This window comes from Daucus carota, chromosome 6 (assembly GCF_001625215.2).
Source record: "Daucus carota subsp. sativus chromosome 6, DH1 v3.0, whole genome shotgun sequence".
Lineage (NCBI taxonomy): Eukaryota > Viridiplantae > Streptophyta > Magnoliopsida > Apiales > Apiaceae > Daucus > Daucus carota.
Window position 1 is genome coordinate 15,635,028 of NC_030386.2, and position 22,142 is coordinate 15,657,169.

At 37.3% G+C, this 22,142-nt stretch overlaps 2 protein-coding genes and 1 long non-coding RNA gene across 3 annotated transcripts; 1 reads left to right on the top strand and 2 right to left on the bottom strand.

The window, feature by feature from the left end:
* Window positions 1–11,444: 11,444 nt before the first annotated feature.
* On the bottom strand, window positions 11,445–12,949 carry LOC135146950 (putative ubiquitin-like-specific protease 1B). The gene is made up of 3 exons (XM_064078885.1): window positions 12,462–12,949; window positions 12,014–12,340; window positions 11,445–11,919 (listed from the first exon to the last, which is right to left on the bottom strand). The coding sequence occupies exons 1-3, from the start codon at window positions 12,945–12,947 to the stop codon at window positions 11,605–11,607; spliced, it is 1,128 nt and encodes a 375-aa protein (XP_063934955.1). The 5' UTR covers window positions 12,948–12,949; the 3' UTR covers window positions 11,445–11,604.
* Window positions 12,950–12,954: 5 nt separating this feature from the next.
* Window positions 12,955–14,513, bottom strand: LOC135147219 (protein MAIN-LIKE 1-like). The gene is made up of 2 exons (XM_064080088.1): window positions 13,082–14,513; window positions 12,955–12,959 (listed from the first exon to the last, which is right to left on the bottom strand). Exons 1-2 carry the CDS (start codon window positions 14,511–14,513, stop codon window positions 12,955–12,957), a joined length of 1,437 nt encoding a protein of 478 aa, XP_063936158.1.
* Window positions 14,514–17,843: 3,330 nt separating this feature from the next.
* On the top strand, window positions 17,844–18,639 carry LOC108227142 (uncharacterized). Its single transcript, XR_010284375.1, has 3 exons — window positions 17,844–18,099; window positions 18,179–18,291; window positions 18,506–18,639. It is a non-coding gene; the product is annotated as an uncharacterized LOC108227142 (long non-coding RNA).
* Window positions 18,640–22,142: the final 3,503 nt, after the last annotated feature.

Consider the following 22,142-nt stretch of genomic DNA (forward strand, 5'->3'; position numbering starts at 1 on the left):
ATGAGGTATGTCAATAGGGAAGTCGAAGGAGCATCGCACAGAAGCAAAGATATGATCAACATTACTGAGCCGCTTCAGATGATACGTATGGATTTCGACGGAGCAGCTAATGTCATGTCTGCAAACAAAGCCAGATATCTTTTTGCGATGATCATTGACTACTCTAGATTTTTTCGTGTTGTTCGTATGTGTTCGAAGGACAAGACGTCACAAATGAAGGTTGATCAAGATGAACCCTGATCATTGATAAATCCAGAAAGACACCATTCTTGTCAGTGGCCAATCAGAAGTAAACACTAACTCTTGGTATGTGTTTGGAGGAAAATGCCTCTTTGCAAGTCTTGCATTTGAAGCTCAAAGAATATTTTCCTCTGCTACTCAATGGAGTCTACAGTCTACAGGGTGATTATGATTGATCAACAGAAGGTGATTGTAAGTCTGGATGGGACGTTGAACGACACTTTGCTCCAAGCTGTTAAAGGTGATATTATTGGTATTATAATTATTCAGATCCAAGCAGAATCTCTTTGCAAGGATAAGGATTATTAAGGAGATCCCAGCAACAGCTTAGGGGGAGCATTTGGTGGATCCACTAGTCAAACTCAACACCACATTGAAGATGAACAGGACATATCAAGAACGTATCTGCTTAGACAAAGGGTTTGGAGTCAATATCATTCCCGGGTTCTAGTTCTTAAGTGTTCCGAATGGTGAAGTGAAGACTAGGAGAGCTATTGTAAAAAGATGTTGTTTCTTTGGGTTTCAATCTGAAGTGAAACTAGAGGAAGATTCAGAAGCTCTTAAAGGGATCCAGATTGAGTGATTGCACAGCAAGATGATCTCAATCAATTTGAAAAGCAGATTGTGCGGATTCTGATACCCTGACCTAAAGACAATTTGGTACCTAGTACTTGTCGGGTATTCAGATTCCAACTGGATAATTTTGGCTCTGTTACGAGGGACAAGCCAATTTGGTTGCTTAGAGTTACTACAAAGAAGAAGGTTATGAAGATGATGGAAACAGAATCTTCAAGTTCAGGACTCTACATCTTAGGGGACTCAACGACCTTCATGATTGAACTAAAGCACCATTGACGAGACTCGGGTTCACGATATTAAAGTGAGCTAGAAGATGAAGATTCATACAAAATTTCAAGGACTTTGCAGTTGCAGATCCAACGGAATTTGTATTCCTATTTCTTCACCAGCTCTCTGTGAGTTACTCTCCAGGACCTGATGATCGTCACGGACATGGTATGACTTCTGACTAGCATATTATTTTAAATATCCGTTTGCTAGAGTCATATTTGGTATCCAAATTATTACCTCTCATGATACAAGGCACACACAATATAACTATATGTGCTGTGATACCATGATTATATTATATGTGGACTAACGTCACTTGTGCAAGATAATTGCTAAGTGAATGCAGATTAGTGATATGATGAATTTGTTGGAAAGTTGCAATTCTTTATGGTCTACTAGTTAGCCTAAAGAATGATGGCAATAAAAGGAAGTCAAAGATCTTTTGAATATGCGCATTTTGGAAGATTCTAGACTTGCCAAGACATGTGCCAACAACCACTGGACTTGATCAGTACAAGAAAGGTACATCAACTGAAATGTCAAGTCTCAGAGGTATTCAACTTATCACTTTACTTAACTGCAAGTGGATCACATGATATATTTTCTATAAGGTATTACTTCTTTCATGAGCATGTCTATCGTATTTCTTGAATGAATTCATGAGTATTAAATTGTCTATACATAGGACTTGTGAATTTATTTAAAATCCAGTACCTCGTGCCTTTTGCTATTTTATATGATTGCCATGTTTATTGCTTTGCATGCTTAAATGGTGATTATATATTTTAGCATGAGTGTTTGTTATTTCAAATTATTTAAATTATGGTGCATGACAATTAAGTGACTTATTTGTTCATGATTTAAATGATTAGAGATGACATGAAGCATGACTTAATTATGTTATCTTTCTTGATCTATACCTATTTAACAATTGGTATCTAGTAGAGAACTTTGTCATAATCAAGTTGTGATATATCTGTATTTGTGAACATACTTAGGATTATTTTCTAGGTTGAATTCATTTTTATAGGTATAAAATCTGAAGCATGACTTATTTGTTTCTAGACTTGTAACTTGTATCAGTAATTGGTATGTGGTTAGAATCTAGTTAGAATTTAGTCATGATATACTAGTATTTGTGGAGTTACTTAGATTCTCTCTAGGCTGAATCCATTTATATTAGTGTATATATTTGAAGCATAACTATTTGTGTTGGATATTTGATGATTTATTAATTGATATCTTATTTCATGTCTAACTGCATATAGTTGTGATACTTTTAGTGTTAGTGATATTTTGCATGCTTATATGTAGATCACTAATATTAATTGTTAATATGTTCTGCGAGGAGTTGTGTGAGTTTACTTGTACCCAATGCTTACATGTATAGGACTTGTGAATTTTTCTTCAACTTTTCCTCGGGCTTGCGAATATCTTTGTATGATTGTCATAATTTTAGTTGTTATATGCTGATCTGATAATTATATGATATTGCGTAGGTAATTATTATTTTATCTTAGTTAGATTGTGATCCATGACAATTATATGCTTATTTGTTTCATGATTGACTTTGATAGAATAATAGAAGCATGATTAATTCATCTTTGAAATATTTGATTGGTATCTTTTCTTGATGCTTTATTGATGTTTTATTTGTGAATTGATTGTGATGTATTGGCACTGGTGAAATATTGTTGCATATTTCTTAAAACCACTAGTGCAAATATATATTAGGTGTTTAATATTCTGAGTACAAGGGAGACAACAAAATCTTTATTTTGTCTCATATTTATGTTCTGGAGTGGTGAGTTTCTTCAAAGAAATTTTCTTATCAATTGATTTCAACAATTGGTATCCACTACTCTATTTCATAAATATTTCTTAGAATATTTTGCATCTATACATGTAGCGTCATAGGACGAGACATTGATTATCTTGTATTTGTGTACTTGGTGATCTTTGTCACTTGCAGCGTCTGTTTTGACGATGTGCTAGTATGAGGCTTTTTCACTAATTAGTGTGGCGAGTGCTTTATACACTGTAGCGCATAAATTTTCTTGTTTCCTTTTTAAATTGTAGTGAGAAACAGGAGTCTGTGTCTTTTTCAAAGACAAGTTCATCTAAACTTTTTATGCATAGATTGAGACTCTCGTACTCAAACTAGTTTTTTAAAGGAAAACTTTATTTCTTTCATCGGTTGTGATTGTCATTCTTTATGTAAATCATTTTACAGTCACAGCTGATTCATTTTTCTCAAAAGATTAAATGCAATTGCTTTCATTCAAAATCATAGATTTTCAAAAATGCATTTATATCTCTTTCTGTTCTTCGGAACTTAATCAGCCTTTCGGCTTTCCTAAATAGTTATAAGGTTGAAAACCAACAATCTTTATCCCAGACTATAAAACCAAATTCAGAACACATCCCAACTTTCCCCCTGGAGTAATAAGGAACTTATTAGACTAGAGGTCAATGAGGGAGAAACTGTACTTGTTGCAGCAAATAAGGATGTGAGGGATAGTGTACCCACAGCTCTACCTCTCAAGGAGAAAAAGGTGTTTTTGAACTTGAGGTAACTGTTGCTCATCTGTATTCTCTCAAAAGAATATAGAGCTGAAAAGGCAATAAAACAGTCTCTGGAATCATTCTCTCAACAGGATGAGTCCATTGAAATTCGCTCGTCAGCCAGAGCATCTTGTATTGAGTCAAGCACATCATCAGTAATCACTCTGATGAAGAGCCTAAACAAAAAATCTTATGGACACGATACAAGAGAATGCACAGTGAGGTTAAAGGTTTTGTTCCAGAAGCAACTTCTTCATTTACCATTTTACGGTAGATAAGATGGTTGATGCCTTTACAGGTGTAAGGAGGAAACGAGGATCTCAATTGCCAAATCTTCAGGATTCTCGTCTCCCTCCCCAGATAAGAACAGATCTGGATCCAATCGGAATGGATTTCCTATTTATAGGAGATCGGCAACTCTCTGACTATGAGTCAATTTATTGATGAGTCAGTTGAGGATCGGGGATTTACGAAACCCCATTGCACCGCCAGTGACCTCTCTTGAAGGGGCTATGGTGATTTTCTCATGCAGGTACAGAAGACCATACTTTGAGTGCTGAGAGAAACACTGTGAGCCAAACACTGAGAGTTAAACACTTGGTGAGATTCTGAGAAGAACTAGTGAGACATCAGAATGAGAAATATGTGAGCATGAGTGAGTGCAAACACATAGGATTTTGAGAAGAGTGAAACACTTGTGAGGTACATATAATAATTGGTATTGAAAGCTCACAAGTTGTTGAAAGAATTGACGGAAGCAACTATGGTTCATTCCATTTCACGGTGTGAACTTATGGTTGATGATTCACTTGAATCAAGTGTCTTCACAGACATTGAGGAGGACTTAGGCCTTTGCCATAATTAAGCCTTTGTCTAACCTCCTAGAGCAAACAACTCTGGATCCTTAATTGGATAAGCCACTTAGTGGTTGGCAACTTGTGGACCATGATTCGGATTTATCTGATAAGTCTGCAGGGATTGGGAATTACGAACTCCCATTGCACCACCGGTGACCCCCTTTAAGGGTGGCTAAGGTGATTTTCTTGCAGGTACTCAGCATTTTGGAAGCTCAGTATTTGTGTGGAGGGATACACTTACAGAACTCGTGAGTGACACCCTTACCCTAAAACCGAGAGAAAATTGAGTGTTGAGTGATACACCTGCAGAACATTTTAGTGAGACACCTACTAATTACCAAATTTATACCTAAAGACAAAGTGGATGTTGTTACTGGAATGTCAGTTCTTATTCATTACTTTTCCGTTTGGAATCTATTCTTTCAGCATAGGGACCAACCCAATCAAAGTAAACCCTTCTTCTAAACTCTTTCTTCGACCCCAGCTTTAGCGTTGTTTAGTTCTCTATGGGGAGATTATCTTTTGGTACAGGAAGTATTGTACACGTTCCTTGACCTATTTGATACCACATATCCTCGGAGGATTCCACAACTAAGGGGGAGAATATATTTAGGGGGAGAATATATGAAAGGGGGAAGAAAAAGTAAGTTAGCTTTCTTCTATTGTCTACGACTAAGGGGGATTAAACTACTCTTTAGCTGTGTACTACTGAGGGGGAGATTCTTCTTTCAACTAAGAGGGAGGATTGTCTTTCATCTAATGAAGATAGCTACTTATCACTAAGGGGAACCTGATCAAGGTAACGGGAGGAGAAGTATAAGGTGATACATTTATTCTTCAGTAAGTGGTAGACAGGAACTTATTCATTACCATTGAAGAATTCAATGAAGCTGCTGATTGTTCTTTGCATAATGGAATGTTTTGAATTCTCTTCAAGACAGACTATGAGGATTATCTGGCAGGAAAGCAAGAACCAGAGAAATAAAGGTGATATGCACATTTGTTATTTCTATTCATGAAATCTGGAAATGTATTATATGATCCAGAAACTTTGTAGCATTATTTACTAGTCCAGGACTTTACTTTTTCTAGTGTTAGTTGAGTTATCCTCCAGAGGATTTGCTTGTTATGATTAACAAACAAATAGGGGGAGATTGTAAGTCTAAATGTAAAGAAAACCCTATCTGTTACATAGGGATGATAACTCAACAATAGAACAGGACAAGTAAATAACACTACGCCTGCACCGGAATCGGAAGATACGAAGACAAAGGTTGAAGAAGCCATCTACAGTCTTGAAGGAATAAGTTCACTGGAAGAAGTTCATTAATATGTTCATGCCTCAGTGAAGAATAAAGATTGAAGTATTCAAGATTGTGGAAGCAATGAAGATGTTGTCCAAGTACTCTAAAGATTTCAGTGCAACCCCTGAAGCAAGATATTTCTATATATCTTGGTTGGTTATTTATAATCAACAAATCGAAGCAACATCTAACCCGGAATGACTGATCAAGTTTATTATCAAGCAAAGGATTCAAAGAATCATTTCAGTTCGAGTCGTTCGTGAACCAGACCAGTGCACAGGACGTCAGGACGCACGAAAGTATTCAGTGGATTCGATCAACGAATTAATTGATCAAGTCAATCGAGCTACTCCAGGATTTACTGCCAAAGGAAATTATCAATTAGATATATATATATATATATATATTAATTGTGAATTATTTTGAATTTAAATAATTCAAGTAATTAATTAAACACAATTAATTATATATATATATGTATATTTAATTCCTATGCTAAATGAGAAAACTCCTGAATCTGTCTAAGTGTTCATCAAGGGAAGCACCAACACTGTTAAGGCGCAAACTTTGACTAAGTCAAAGTTGGCGCCTCAACCTCTCTCAAACACTTAGAAATCTTCTAAGTATTCACAGTGCATACACTGTCTTCCTTCTTAAGCGCAACTGTTGACCTTTGGTCAAAGTTGGCGCCTCCTATACAAGGGAAGAGTCAAGTGCATCTATTACTTAGAATTTAATCTAAGTCTTGTCCACTGTGAAGCTCTTGGCGCAACCATTGACCAAGGGAAGGCGCCATGTTTGACTTTTCATTTAAGCATTACTTAGAATTTTATTCTAAGTACTACAAACCATATACTGTGATGAAGTCAAAGCGCAAGGTTTGACTATCACTGGTCAGTGGCGCATCTTTGGTACATTCTGGAGTTAGATTTATTTCTATCAATCTAATCCGTCCAGGACGAACTCAAGTCGTCCAGGACGAACTCGTTAACCATGGTTAGTTGTTGGAAAGTCTATAAATAGGGCTTTGTGTTTTCATTTGAAAATAACTACACACTTTGTAAAGTGCACACACTACACACATACGAGAGCTTAGATAGAAGATCTGTTTTGATAGGCGTTTGTGTGTAGAGTGTATTGTAGTCTCTGCAGCCAACCTTCGGGTTTGGATTTATAGCACCTTCGAGGTATTTATCAATATACAGATATACCTTGGAAAATATTGTGTGTTGGTTTAATATTTTCATATCCTCGGAAATCGACCCAATAAATATCCGAACTGCAATTTGTTTATCCGCAAGATTCGAAAGAATTTTAAATTGTAGTGAGTATCGTATTCAACCCCCCCTTCTACGATACTTTGGACCTAACATTTTCTATCTATGGCAGAGAATAAAATCTCAAACTCTGATGTCATGTCAAGCCTCAAGGCTACAGTTCTTTATCTAAAGACATTTCATCCTGCTCAAGCTCAGACATCTAAGTCTATAGATGGTCTTAGAACAGAGGTAGCCAGTCTCAAGGAAACTCAGACTATGGAGAAGAAAAGGACTCTACTACCTCTGAAAGATGATGTTAAGAAGCTGGTGTCTGCAAATGAATCTCTGGAAAAGAGGATGACCACCATTGAGTCTACTCAAGAGAAAATGTCCAAGCAGCTGGAAGCCATCCAATCTTCGCTTTCTCTGATCACATCAATTCTGATTCCTGATGAGGATGATGTCAAAAAGGGGGAGAGAGTAGCTAAAGTCAAATGCAAGTCTACTTCTCAAGCTCTAAAGAGAAAGAAGAATGATGATGATGATGATGTGGATGACTTCACAAAGCACAAGAGATTTCAAGCAGGGATTGGTGGAAGAGTTTCAAACTCTGACAGTCAAAAACAGTCTAAGCAAAGCACAGAGTCTGCTCCAACACATAATGTCACATCTGGATCAAAGCAAAGACCAGTGGCTGGAGCAGATAAACCATTGACTGATGAAGAGCTTGCCAGATTGATTTTTGAACAAGAAAATCCAGAAGCCAAATTGGATTTGGAGTTGATTGCTGCAGAGGAAGCTGAGCTGAAGAAAGAACATGTTGAAGCTATAAACTCTGGAAAGATCCAAAAGCCTGCAAAATCAACTACCAAGCCAAAAGAAAAAGGGATATTGATCAAGGAAGCTACTGTTGCTGATCAGAGTTTACCAGTCAAAAAGATATACTCTGAAGATGAGTATACATCCAAGGGAAAAAGCAAAGTAGATGAACACCTTGAGAAAGGATTGAATAAGAAGAAGTCTACAACCTCTGACAAAGCTCAAGTTGTAAAGGAAAAGAAATCAGAAGCTGCAATCTCTGACAAAGCTCATGTTGCAGAATCACAAAAAGGAAAATTAACCTCTGACACAGCTCAAGTTAATAAGGAAGCAAAGAAAGACACAACCTCTGACAAGGCTCAAGCTGTGTTCAAACCAACAACTACTCCATTGCCAGGATTTGCAAAGCCTAGTCTGATGACTGAGATAAACTTTGAAAAGGGCTCAATTCAACCAATCTCTCATCGTAAAGCAGGAAGAGATAAAGGAGGGCTGGGATCTAAATATGAAAAATTTGATCAGAGTATAGGATCAATGTCAACAGACCCCTCATCTCTCTGTGCTCCCAAGACTGGAGCATTGCAAGAAAGAATGGACAAATTAGATTCAGTCCAACTGGTGAAGAATGACAGAGGAGATAATATACTTATCTACTTCATGTCTGATGGAACAGTGTTTAGAGTAATTGAAGCTGATCTCTATGCTAAACACTGGGAGGAATTGAGATATGTCTCACACATATTTCTTGTAAAGAACAAGTCATGCCAACACATCTCCAATCTGCTCAAAGATCAAATCAGAAGAAAGATGGGTATTACAGGAAACAAAAATGCTGGACCTTTCATTCCTAAATACTTTAATCATCAAGGAAAGCTGGTTGAGATGAAGAAAAATTCAGCAAAAATAGTAACAATAGCTGGAATCAGGACTCTTGCATTCAATGAAGAGTCTGATAAAGCTTACAATATCAGGCTGGATAGAGACTTGAAGAGAAACAAGATATATGATCTCAGAGCTGCAATTTACCAAACTGGAGTTTCAGATCCAGAGCTGAGAGAGATCAAGAGACAAATGATTACAGTACTTGAAGAAGCTGAAAGAGAACTCCTCAAAGGATATCTAAAGACAGCTCATGGTGTCTATGAAGCTAGAGAGTAAAGTATCTGTAAGTTTTAAAAAGTTTTCTGTTATATAGTTAAACTCTGTTGCACTTGACTTATCTGTTTTGACATCATCTATTATCTGTTAACTTGCACATAACATATTTATGCACAAGTTGGGGGAGATTGTTAGATATAATTGATGATTACTAATGTTCTTAAAGTTTGTTTTAGAACAGGAGTGATCAGAGTTTAAACTGGAAGCTGATCAGAGTTTGATGAAGCTGATCAGAGTTTAGTAAAGTCTGACCAGAGTTTGATAAAGTCTGATCAGAGTTTACATAGTCAAGACTCATCAGAGTTTACACGTGGAAAGAGCTCAGAAGCGGATATACTTCAAGGAAGGATAGAAGCGGAGGAGTGATTTGCTGACTATGGAAACTAAACAGAAAACTGGAGCAATCTTTGATTGATAGAATACATAGCTGATTTATAGGATATCAAATCAGAGATTGATTTTGTAACTGTGTCTATATAAACACAGAATAGGGTTACTCTATATGAGTTGAGTTATCGAGTACATTGTTAAGAACCCTAGCAGCTCTTAGTGATAAAATATAAATCACTGAGAGAGTTTTTGTAACCATTCAAGCTTTGTGAATAAGAGTTTATTGTTTTCAATCTCTTATATTGTCATACTGTGTTACATATTGTGATCACTATATCATCTTATATAGTGAGTTTATAGGACCTAACATGATTTTATGTGATTTTATATGATTTTATGTGATTTTATATGATTTTATGTGATTTTATATGATTTTATGTGATCTTGGCAAATATGATTGTATGTGATTTTGCGTGATTTTAGATGATTTAATGTCATTTCGTATGATTTTATGTGATTTAAAGTGATTTTTTATGATTTTATTTCATATTTATTTGTAGGTGAAAAATGGAAAATGGCCATCAATCTGACAGTAGTGACACACTTACTCATGTTAGTGATTCGCTTTCACCCTCGGAGGAGGCTCTTAGTGAAAGTTGGTTCCGTTCTTGGTCGACCCCGTCGGACAATGAGATGCTTGACATTATTGACCGGTTGCCGTTAGATGGTCCATCGTATGCAAATGGATTCTTGATTGATGCTCCCGTAGTTGAAGAAGAGGATTTCAACTTAGATCCTATGGAGGAAGAAATTGAACCCCGTGAATGGGTTGCTAGTGGAGAAATGGAGGCATTAGATTGTCCATCGTATGCAAACGGGTTCTTCATAGATGCTCCCGTAGTTGAAGAAGAAGATTTCAACTTGTACCCTATGGAGGAAGAAATTGAAAGGGAGAGGAGATGGAGTGAAGCGTGTGGATGGTTTGCAAGTGGAGAAATGGAGGCAAAGGCAAGGAGATGCCCGCCACCGTATTTCATTCACATTCGGCTTTTGGGAGCGGACGCTTTGGACAGAGACAGGCGTTTTGTGCTACGTCCTTGGGATGGAGGTGAACTTGTCAATGTCGAGCGAATTGCTGAGATAAGCAATTTGAGGCCCCGCGAGACACGTTTCCAAAAAGACACATTTCGTATCGCATATGTGAAGGGGTTCGTACATAATTTGCAAACGGACAATCTTGATGATAAGCCAAATCCGTTTCTTCTTGCAAAGTTTAGATTGTATGACGGGTCCGAGTCTATTCTAGTTTCGCTTGGTGATGACACAAAAGATCATCCAATGATCACGACGGGAGAGGTTCGCGAGGGAAGTGTTTTGGTGTTGTATCAAGCGACTTGTTTCATTAGCATGGACGAAACCCCTCACCATCAACTTTCCATTGGCTACTCCAATATTCTAGGCATTTTCAATTAATTTGTATGAATTTGTATGAATTTCTAACAATTTCCTTATTTCGTAATGCGTATGAATTTGTAAGGATTTCCTAATTTCCATGAATTTTTAGAACTTTAAAGATTTTATATGAATTTCTATGATTTTGGAGGTTTTTGTGTGAATGGTGTAAAAAACAACATTTTGTACTACCAAAACCTGCATAAATGTGGCTTGGATTGGCAAAAAGTTCCCTGTGTTTCCAGCGCTTTTTAAGCGCTGGACACAAAAAACTGTCTTTGCCGTACAGCGCTTAAAAAGCGCTGGACGGCAAAAACAGTTTTTTGTGTCCAGCGCTTAAAAAGCGCTGGAAACACAGGGAAGGTTTTGCCCAGCCTTCCCCTGTTTTCTGTGGTTTCCCCCTGTTTTTTTTGCTCGACAGAAATCATACCAAAACTCAACCATAAACCAAAAACTCATACCAAAACTCAACCATAAACCAAAATCATACCAAAAATCAACCTTAATTCAAAATCATACCAAAAATCATACCAAAACTGAAACCAAAACTGAACAATAAAACCAAAATCAACCATAAAACCTACCAAAATCATACCAAACTGAACAAAAATTCAAACTAAATATCGGGGAAGGGAATAGGACACGGTTGTTAAACAACCGATATAAACGAAGGCCGCATTATATAGATAAATGAACGAGGTTCTACAAATCCAAATGAAGACAAGTTCAACTACAAAATCCTACCTACAAATGAAAAGAACATAAACAAAGCTACTTCAACTGAGCCCTAGAAGCATTGTCCAGCCTTTGCTTCATTAGGAACCCCGGGATCATTCTTGCTTTTCCCCTATGAATCTCCTTCGCAATCCTATAGCGGAAAGTCTCAACATCGGAAGCCGTCCAAGTCATCGACTGTAAATGGAATCCTTGCAACATGTAGTCCATGTACTTCATCACAAAAATACTGCAGTCAGTGTAGTTGGTTTGCTTTGGCCTTCTCATCAAGGCACTAATCTGAGCCAGGCCATCTGGAAAAACATGTTGGGACCTCTCGCAGAATCTGATCAACTCGGGCAACATCTCCGTCTGAAATATGTTTAATCAAGTCAATACTAATAATAAACATACTCTAAAACATATTCAATAATGACATAAGTGGGTGCATTATGTGTATACATACCACAATTTCTTCCTCCTCCGGGTAACTTGGGTCATCATATAAAGGATCCAACATGACAACGCCCCATGTCTTCACGGAGAAGACAAATAGAATCCAGTGATTCTCCTCTACGCAAGTCGGGACGAAGATGAAATCAACTTTGTTGATCGTCGGCCCCACTTCGCCACTTCCATAGTCACAGTAGAAGTTATGCAACCTCACGTAGGACTCGGGGTTCTTCCAATTCTTCGTCTTCGCCAAGGGAATGAAGAATGGATCCATAAAAAAGTACGTTGGCTTCCTCTCAAATAGCGAAGCAACGACCTCCTCCCTATCACGGAGCAACATCTGTGGCATGAATAGATAGCTAAGAGTTAGTAACCATATCACTCCACATACATAACATAATTGTACAGAAATCACATAATAATATTCAAAACGGAATACACATAGAGGTGTAGGAATGTACCATGTATGCATAAATGATCCGATCATCAATCCAAGATCCCGGAGCCAGTGTCAACAAATTCAAGGGCTTCAACTCGTATAATGCATTCTTCACCCCCCCGTCTAGCTTCACCACACCATCTCTCCAACCCCAATCAGTAGCTATTGTATCTTGCTTTGCAGAAGAAAGGGGCTTGTTCATCTTCCATTTCCCCTTTCTCAGACTAACAAGTGCCATCTTGTCGGGACGGGACGAAGATGCTGGCTGATCAGGGATATGCTGCGAAGGCTGAGTCATGGGAATGATGTCCTGCTCAGCGACACCTGCCAAACCTGTGCCAGACATGTCTGCCCGATCTAGATGCTCAAAGACTGGAGGGGTGAATCCCGGCCCCTTAACAGTCCTCATGAACCGATTGTATCGATCGACAAACTTGGGTGCAAGTTGCCGAAAGTCGGGGACAAAACTCTCAGGCAGACGCGCATCCAACTGTCGGACTAGGTCCATACTAGCCTCAATCTGCAGAAAAACATAAGTGAATACAACATGGCCATAGCAAATAATTAATAGAGGACTTGCAAAAATCGGACTTAACAAAACACTTACAAGCTGGAAGGCCTCGTAGTTGTCGAACAACTCACGACTCGCATAATCTGGTTGAGGCACGGGCTTTGGCTTCCCAATGCCCCTCCTCGACACCTCCAGATACCATTCCATGTAAGCATCCTCGGTAGTGTAGAGTGTATCATCACAAAGGGCAATGTCAGGCCTGTCACAAAAGCGCCTCCACTGGGCAATCTCTGCGAACCACACAGCCATCCAATTCTCTGCCCGGAACCTCTGCTTCGGCACCCTATATGGGGTCATGTCTACAGGGGCCCTCGGAATGCATGGCCTCAACCCAAACTGCCTCAAAACCCTATCAGAATGCTGGTACTCGCAGATGTCGAAGCATATAAGTGGAAGCCTAGACTGTCCAGCCAATTGTGCCTCAATCTGATCCCAATCCATATGACGAATCACAACGGGCTCACCCAAGTCCTCGTCAACCTCCTCTTCCTCCTCATCATAAGGAGTCCACTGCACTCTATCTGACCCGACACCATCAAACTCAGCCCTATAGTGTGGCAAGTTGTGGTGTGGACCCTTCGAACCCCGGCGCCGCTTCCCAAGCACTAGCCTCACTACCACCTCTTCCTCCTTCCCAGCTTCCTCAACTAGAACAGACTTCGTCTTCGGATATGCCCAGTATAGCGCAACCGGATATCTAATAGCCCCAGGAAATGGAGTAGGCAACCCAATATCAAACCGCTCATAACTCCATATCTGAAGTAGCAACATACATCCAGCTATGTGTGTGCTATCCTTCCTCACAGCCATCCCCAAAGCCCTGTACAAATATGCCAACACACCGGACCCCCAGGAGTATGTATGAATCTGTGAAACATCACGAAGGAGGCCAATGAACCTCGGGTGCACAAAACTCCGGCTCCTCGTAGGGAAGAGTACAACACCCAGAACCAGCATAAGGTAAGCCTGAGTGTGAACTGCAATCCGCTCAGGGTCACCCTCCACACCCGCCCGTCCATATCTCTCATAAAGCCAAGTAAACTTGATGCCCGACTTACTCCAAGCAGCCTCAAAATCTTCATCACTGAGTGGCTCGAACCAGTATTTCTTAAACCACGACGCCGGGTTCTGTATGGCTGGCCCTGCCAAGGGTTGCCCAAGAATAGGCAGACCAAGAATATAACCAACATCCTCGAGAGTAATAGTCATCTCACCCCGCCTCATGAAGAATGTGTTAGTCTCAGGCCTCCACCGCTCCACAAGTGCAGAAACTAATGCCGTGTCATTCTGTACCCCCACATCCTGGTCAGCAAACAATCCAAATCCCACGTCGTGCAGCAGCTCCTTCTGTGCATTAGACAAAACCCAAACGTGAAGTAGACGGCTGGCACCAAAACACTCTATAGGCCCCCTGTCTATGCCCCTCCATACATTATCACTGACATGATAAGCATTGTCAGTGATAAGTACCCGACTGCTCGGTCCTGGCAATATCTCCTTCATCTCTGCAATTCCCAAACAAGAAAAGAACGATTAACAATGTAGCAACATAACACATATACAGAGCAAATGAACGAAAGAGTAACAATTCATACAATCCACACAAAATTCAATGCATACCAAACTTATTGTATTCACTTGCTACAATCCATACATTTAAACGGCTATAATTCAATGCATCTTGCTTATTGTACAATCCACACAAAATACTTGGATGCAGTTTTTATGCCTCAAGTATAACAGATTAATAAGCCATTTACTGCGATATCCCTCCCCAAGAACAATAATTAACAATCTAAACTATGTATCATTCAACCAAGGGGACCTATAAATCACAACGTGTACTGCTATATCCATCCCCCAAAACAGTAATTCACCATTTCAGCTGCTACAATTCTTACATTTTAACTGCTATAAATCGAGAAATCAAAGTAATTCACAAAATACAATAAAATTTTGACTGGGGCATTTCATCAAACAGTTTGTAGTCGTGCTTCAAACATGCAATTTTGTACACAACAATTCACATATCATCCCAACAACTATAAGCACTGATCAAACGATTTAAACACGATTCAAATAAGCTTGCAATAAGAGTTTACCTAGAAGCTATGCTAGCCTTTGAACAAAACTTGAAATGGCAGTGGCTTCGAAATGGCAGTGGCTTCGAAACGATTTAAACACGATGTACTGGAGAATCCAATCACAAGCACGAGTTTGTATAGATGTATGAATTGGATGATCCGGTTTGGGGGTGTTCGTACAGGGAGAGGGTTTTAGCGCTGAGTTGTGTTTTGAATTATAACGGACTGTCGACTATATACTTCCTGTGTTTACAGCGCTTTTTTAGCGCTGTACGCGTTAAAAACATTCACTCGTACAGCGCTTTTTTAGCGCTGGACGCTAGTCGTACAGCGCTAAAAAAGCGCTGGATGATTTTTAAATCGGGGCCGTCCACGAGCCCATCCAACGGCTCGCAGATGGTGGGCTGTTTAAAGGTTCCCCAGCAACCGATTGCTGGGGACCTGGACCCTTTCTATATATGACGATTCTTGATTTTGGGTTTCTTGTATGTATATGAGGGCTTCTAATTTTTTAGGGGTTTGCTTGTGATTTGTATCTCATATGATTTTCTCGATTTGGTTTGCTTATGATTCTGATGGTTTAATTTTAGGGTCGTTATGGTTTGCTTGATTTGGTGTATGTACTTGTGGTGTACTTGTGATTCTTATGTTTGTCTGCTCGTAAATATATGTAGTTACCCCTTGGAAGATCGGCATCTTTTCCTCTCTAACTATTTTCGATTTGTTCTGGGGGCTGACACATGAACTCGGATTCTCCTTCCTAGAGGCTGCGTTAATATATAGGTACCTGTAATGTGTCGAATATGAAAGAATTCCATAAAAAATTCTTGTATATCAGGATGCAGTGTGTAAAAAATTCTTGTAATCTGATCTCACTTTTATGCTCTGTTGCAAAAGCTGTAGATTTCAGGAATTGGTGTGAAAGTGAATGTGTCGAACTCAAAGGGATAGAAGGTACATTAATCTGGTCCAGTTTATCTTGTTCGTGATTATTGTTATATCCAACTTCATGTTGTTGTCAATCTTTGTTTCTTATCTCTTTAGTTCAAGTTATCCGCATATAGTTATTAGTCCGAAAAAATTTAAATGTCCTCGACGGTAAGTCTTCATCGTTGGGTTCTGATGAGATTACTGTATAATTCTGTTTTCCGCCAACTCCATTCAGACAAAACATAAGGCACTTCCCTGATTAAATAACACAGGACCTGTATCTCTTTGGTAAAGCTATATAATAAGCGTAATATTAATCCTTGTCAGGCAATGCTGTCTACAAGTAAAATACTTGATCAATTGTCATATTTTATGAAGAAGTTCAGTTAAAAGGATAATATTTCAAATAGATGCAATCCCACTTGCAGCTGGTGCATTTCTGTGGTCTGTTTCTTTTTTTTTTTTTTCTAATGGGCTTCATACTAAATGTTAATCATTAGTCTACACAAGTCCTAATTTTCCAGTGCCACGGCTCAGAATGTTCTGACAATTATAATTGGATGCTTACTTGCTGGAATTGGTATTGGCATCTCATCAACCATTGTGCCACTGTACATATCTGAGGTAGTAACTTCTAAGACAAAAATTGTGTTGACACATTACAGATTTATTATCAGAACCCCATGTAATACTTGCACTAATTATTTGATGAATTTATTCCAGGCATTAGAACTTTTCCGGAAGCAGGGAGTGGATTTTTTGATTGCTCCAGATGTTGCATTTCTACCAGTGAACATTTGTATCCGTGTGGGTGCACATTGTGGTTTGTAAAATAGGTGCTTATTTCACATGGTGGTTATTAGTTGTGTTATAAACTTGTAAATCTTATTTTGTTTATTGTTGCTTTTTTTAGTTGCCAAAGCAGATCAGATTCAGATGTATATGGCCATGCAACATCAAACCTTGTAGCTGGAGGTAACTTAGAATCTACTATTCAACATATTCTTGATTCAAACATATTTGAAAATAACATACTCCCAGCTCTATTTTACTTCAAACATATTTAAATTATATATAATATCATTTGTAATTTGATTCTATCTAACTTGCCCGAGCTGAGTTCAACTAGTTCTAAATTATAGATTAGCCCGAACAAGGTGAGCTCATCATCTTGACAAATCTGGAAATCCTGGAACAAGTTGAGCAAGTTTTTAAATCTTATGCTAAGCAAGATTGAAACATCTATCGTTCAGACCTCTGCATGAATATGTATTTATGCATGGCCTGAAAATCAAATATATATGTATGTAGCTTACTTATGGCACACTTATACATATGCATTAGTCTGCTCTCATTTGACTACATGTTTCCTTCTTGTTTGATTCTTTTAGAAAAATCCATGCCATGTTGGCATATATTGTGTTATTATGTTAATGCATGACAAGAGATTAAAAAAATAATAAAGAGGGGAAAGAAATAAAAAGATTTAAAGAGAGATAAATTTATATTTATATTGTGTTTCCTTTCTAGCATATTTAAAAATAATTTATATTTTAAAGTAATTTTAAAAATTATAATTTGGATCTGGCTTACATGTATTCAAATAAATATTGAGAAAAAATATTAAAATATTTCATATTTTAATATAATTCCAAAAAGGTTAAATTCTAAATAAATGTTAATGGTTCAAATCGTCAATCAAATATCATTATAATTTCTTTTCAACTCCTTTATATTCTAAATAAACGTCTTATATTTACACAAAGAAAGTTATTTTGTTTATGACAGTGGTTTTGAAAAGGACGTCTGGACAGGGAAGGCCTTTTGTTGGTTATTTTGTCTAGTTAAAGATTTTTCCAAATTTGGGGTAGATGGTTTATGGAATGACATGAATGAGCCTGCTGTCTTTGAGGTGAAGTGAATCAAGTTCTTTGCATTCCATTATTCTATATGTCTGCTTAATCTCTCATCTCAGTTATTCTTTTGAGACAATTACAAAAATCATGCCCGAGAGTACTATTCACAGGGGAGATGCTGAACTTGGAGGATGCCAAAATCACGCACATTATCACAATGTATATTATGTCAGTCCTTTGTTTCTCTCTATGTAAACATCTATATGTAAATTTTACCCAGTTTAAGTTGTTTATTTAGGTGTATGGAATGTTAATGGCCAGATCAACATATGAAGGCATGAAAGTAGCTGATGAGAGTAATAATCTATCAGGGAGCATCTATATATGAGCATATCCATGGTTCCCCAACTGGTAATAAGCTAATTAGGCATTTTCTTTTTGTGTTTGTCTAATGACTCATGCAATGCAGCTAGATATTAATCATTTTTTTTTATCTCTTCTTCATAAGCTCTGTTTGCGGTAGTTTATTTTATAAAAGTCATTTAACTTGAACAACATATTCTAACTATATATGTCAGTAAAGAAAGATTATATAAATTTGCTTGCATGTGTGTTATATTTCCAGTAGGCTGCAAGGAGTCGCAGGACTTATTCTAAGGCGGACCTCGACATCATTGGTTGGAGTCGCTAAATTATATCCAGTCTATTATGTAGTTTGGATTCTCATAAGTTAGACAGATTAATTGCATGTTATCGGATATTTTAAGATGTGCATTTTAAATTTATGTTTAATTAGATGTTTGGAGTAGATAAATTTGAATGTTGGACTAGTTGTATTGGATGAATGTTGGATCTACATTGGTTTATATATATATATATATATATATATATATATGCAAATTAAATTTGGAGGTTGATTTGGTGATTTTGTAATTGGTTTGGTATTTGTTTTGTGTAAACAGGTTGGTTGACATCATTTATACAGCAATCTGATGTCCAAATATATTAATGCATAAAATCGGTTACAAAAGATAAATGATGTTAATATATCATTATAACATCAAGCACTATAGTTAGAAATGATGTTATTGATTATTAAAACATCGGTTAAAAGTTGAAGTGATGTTAAAAGATGTAGACATCAGTTAATAGCTGATGTAATCAAAAAACTCGAACGATGTCTTTGTGGGTGATGTTAAAGGCGTTAAGCTTTTACATCAGTTAATAACCGATGTAAATGACTATAATACACATCGACAAAACTTACAGAACTAATGTTAGAGGGACCATTGGATATCATTTTAAGTGTCCAGAACTGATGTTAAATACACAATAGACATCATCTACCTTAACCGGAACTGTTGTTAATGACAACAAAAGACATCAGTTAGCTTACGTTTAGACATCGTTTTGACCACCAAACTGATGTAAAAAAGTACCATAGATATCAGTCTTATTAAAAAACTGATGTAAAATGTAACAACATCGTTTTTTTAGAAAAAAACTAATAAATTGGCATGTCTAGAGTATGTTCAATTAGATTAGAATATCATATTATGATCATATTCAGAAGATAAAAGTGTGTTAAAATTTGAAAATTGAGTTATTATATCGGTTTTTTAAGTGAAAATGATGTAATAAGTAGTCTTTTACATCAGTTATTAACTGATGTTAAAGACAGGGACCTTTAACATCGCCCACAGTAACATCAGTCGAACTTATACCGGACATCAGTTTTTAACTGATGTATATTAGCATAATTCTAGTAGTGCAGAAATCTCTTGAAGAAATTTGGTATGCAAGACAGTTCAGCTGCAACTACTCCTATGGCAACAGCAACCAAGCTAGACAAAGATATTGGTGCATCAGTGGATATCACAAACTACAGAGGAATGATTGGATCTTTGCTTTATCTGACTGCAAGTAGACCAGACATAATGTATGCCACATGTCTATGTGCAAGATTTCAGGCAGATCCAAGAGAGCCTCATCTGATTGCAGTAAAGAGGATATTCAGATATCTCAAGGGAACCACATCATTGGGATTATGGTATCCTAGAGAATCAGATTTTAGTCTAATTGGATACTCTGATGCAGATTTTGCAGGTTGCAAAATTGACAGGAAAAGCACAAGTGAGAGTTGTCAATTTCTGGGTGGAAGACTTGTTTCTTGGTACAGCAAGAAGCAAAAGTCAATATCAACATCAACAGCAGAGTCAGAGTATATAGCTGCAGGCAGCTGCTGTGCTCAAATTCTTTGGATGAAGAATCAATTGTTGGACTATGGGTTATCCTTTTCTAAAATTCCTATTTATTGTGATAACCAAAGTGCTATTGCTATGACAGGAAACCCAGTTCAACATTCTCTGACAAAGCACATCAGTATAAGATATCATTTTATAAGGGAGCATGTGCTGGAAGGAACCATTGAACTTCACTTTGTTCCCACTGAACAGCAGCTAGCAGACATATTCACCAAACCACTATGTGAAGCAACCTTTACTAGGCTGGTGAATGAGCTAGGAATGATAACAGGAACTGAGTAAACATAATGGTCAGATCTTTCAAGTTTAATTACCATATGTATTGCTCACAAATTTGCCATGATATACTCTGATTGTTAAACTCTGATGATATTCTCTGATGATATACTCTGTCTGTTATACTCTGATTGTCATTCTCTGACAATATTCTCTGATGTCTGTAAACTCTGAATCTTGATAAATGATCTCATTTTTTTTGAGACAAATAACCTGTGAAGAAACTATGAAGCATGATCTGAATTAGTAATCATGAATCTCAGTTAAGTTCTTCAATCTTGATCTCAATTTTGTGCAACTGTATTACACAAGAAGCATGTTAATATCATTGAGACTCTTTTACTTCACATATCTTAATTATAAGTGAGACTGATTAATTTGAATTTTCTCTCATTAAATTAGAGATGCACAGTGGTTATAAACTCTGATGAATTTATTTCTAAGCTAATATACCCCAGATGATAAGCATGGTACTCCTTTGAGATCTTAGATGTCTATATGACAGTGACTGGGAAGACCCAAACGTTTGCTGGTATTAAGTAATTGCTAAGATTTTATAATCTATGGTGACCAGTCACAATCTCTGATTACTGGAGAAATACTGATGCTATATTATATTTAAAGGTCGTGCCTCATTTACACTGAGAAGCGTCCTTAAAAAAAATAAAAAAAAATTTAAAAAAAAATATTTATATATGTATATATAGGGGGTATTTAATTGCATAATTCTTCATCAGAGTATGTCACTTCTCTATGTCTTGAGAGTTTGAACAGATTATATTTGTCTTCCTTATTCTTAAGAAATTATGAAATTCTTTAGTCTCTGATTAATATGTTAAATCACACACATTATTTCACAAGCACATTATTGAGCTATGGATTTTATGACAAAATCTGATTTTCTGATAAATTTTCTAAACATCATGTCTTATTCTGAGGTACTTAGAAATTTATTTTCTTTGTTTTAAATCTCAGAGTTTAAAATTCGAGGGATTTTATCTTGATTTTTTTTATCTTGTATATCTCAGGAGTTTAAATATTCAGAGAATGTGAACAGAGTGTACCAAACGGCTGTATTGTTAGTGGGCTTACATGTAAAACATTTTAATAGGAGAACGTGTAATCAGCATTTATAACTGCACAAGTTTTACTGCGCTCATGATTACTATTTTCTTTTCTCCATGCCACTAACACTCATCTACCAGTTAAAATCTGACAGGTGTACAGCTGAACAAGAGCCCAAGCGTGTACAGCTAAACAAAATCTGAAGAGTTTATCACATCAGATTTTATTGCCTATACACTTCATCTTTACACACACTCTCTCAACAAACTCTTAAGCTTTTCCCTCTGCAACTCAAATCTTCTCTTACACACTTTCTCAAACACCTTTCTTCCTTCACAAACTCTGTTCTAATGGCGACTTCAGCGTTTATTCATGCAGGTGTGGAATTTGTTCCCAACAACCACGCTGCCATTCTTAACACAGCAGATGCTCCAAGAGATTATCATCCAATCCAGCAATTATTGGCACAGAGTGCCCTGGCTACTGCTCTTACCGCTCCTGCCAGACTCTTTGGAAGCCAAATCATCAATTTTTAGAGGACAGGGCAATATGATAATGGTGGTGCAGATGGATCACCATCTATTGTGTTCGCATATGAAGGGGAGGAGTATGCTGTTACTCCAGCCACAGTTCGTCAAGCATTCAACTTGCCAGAGA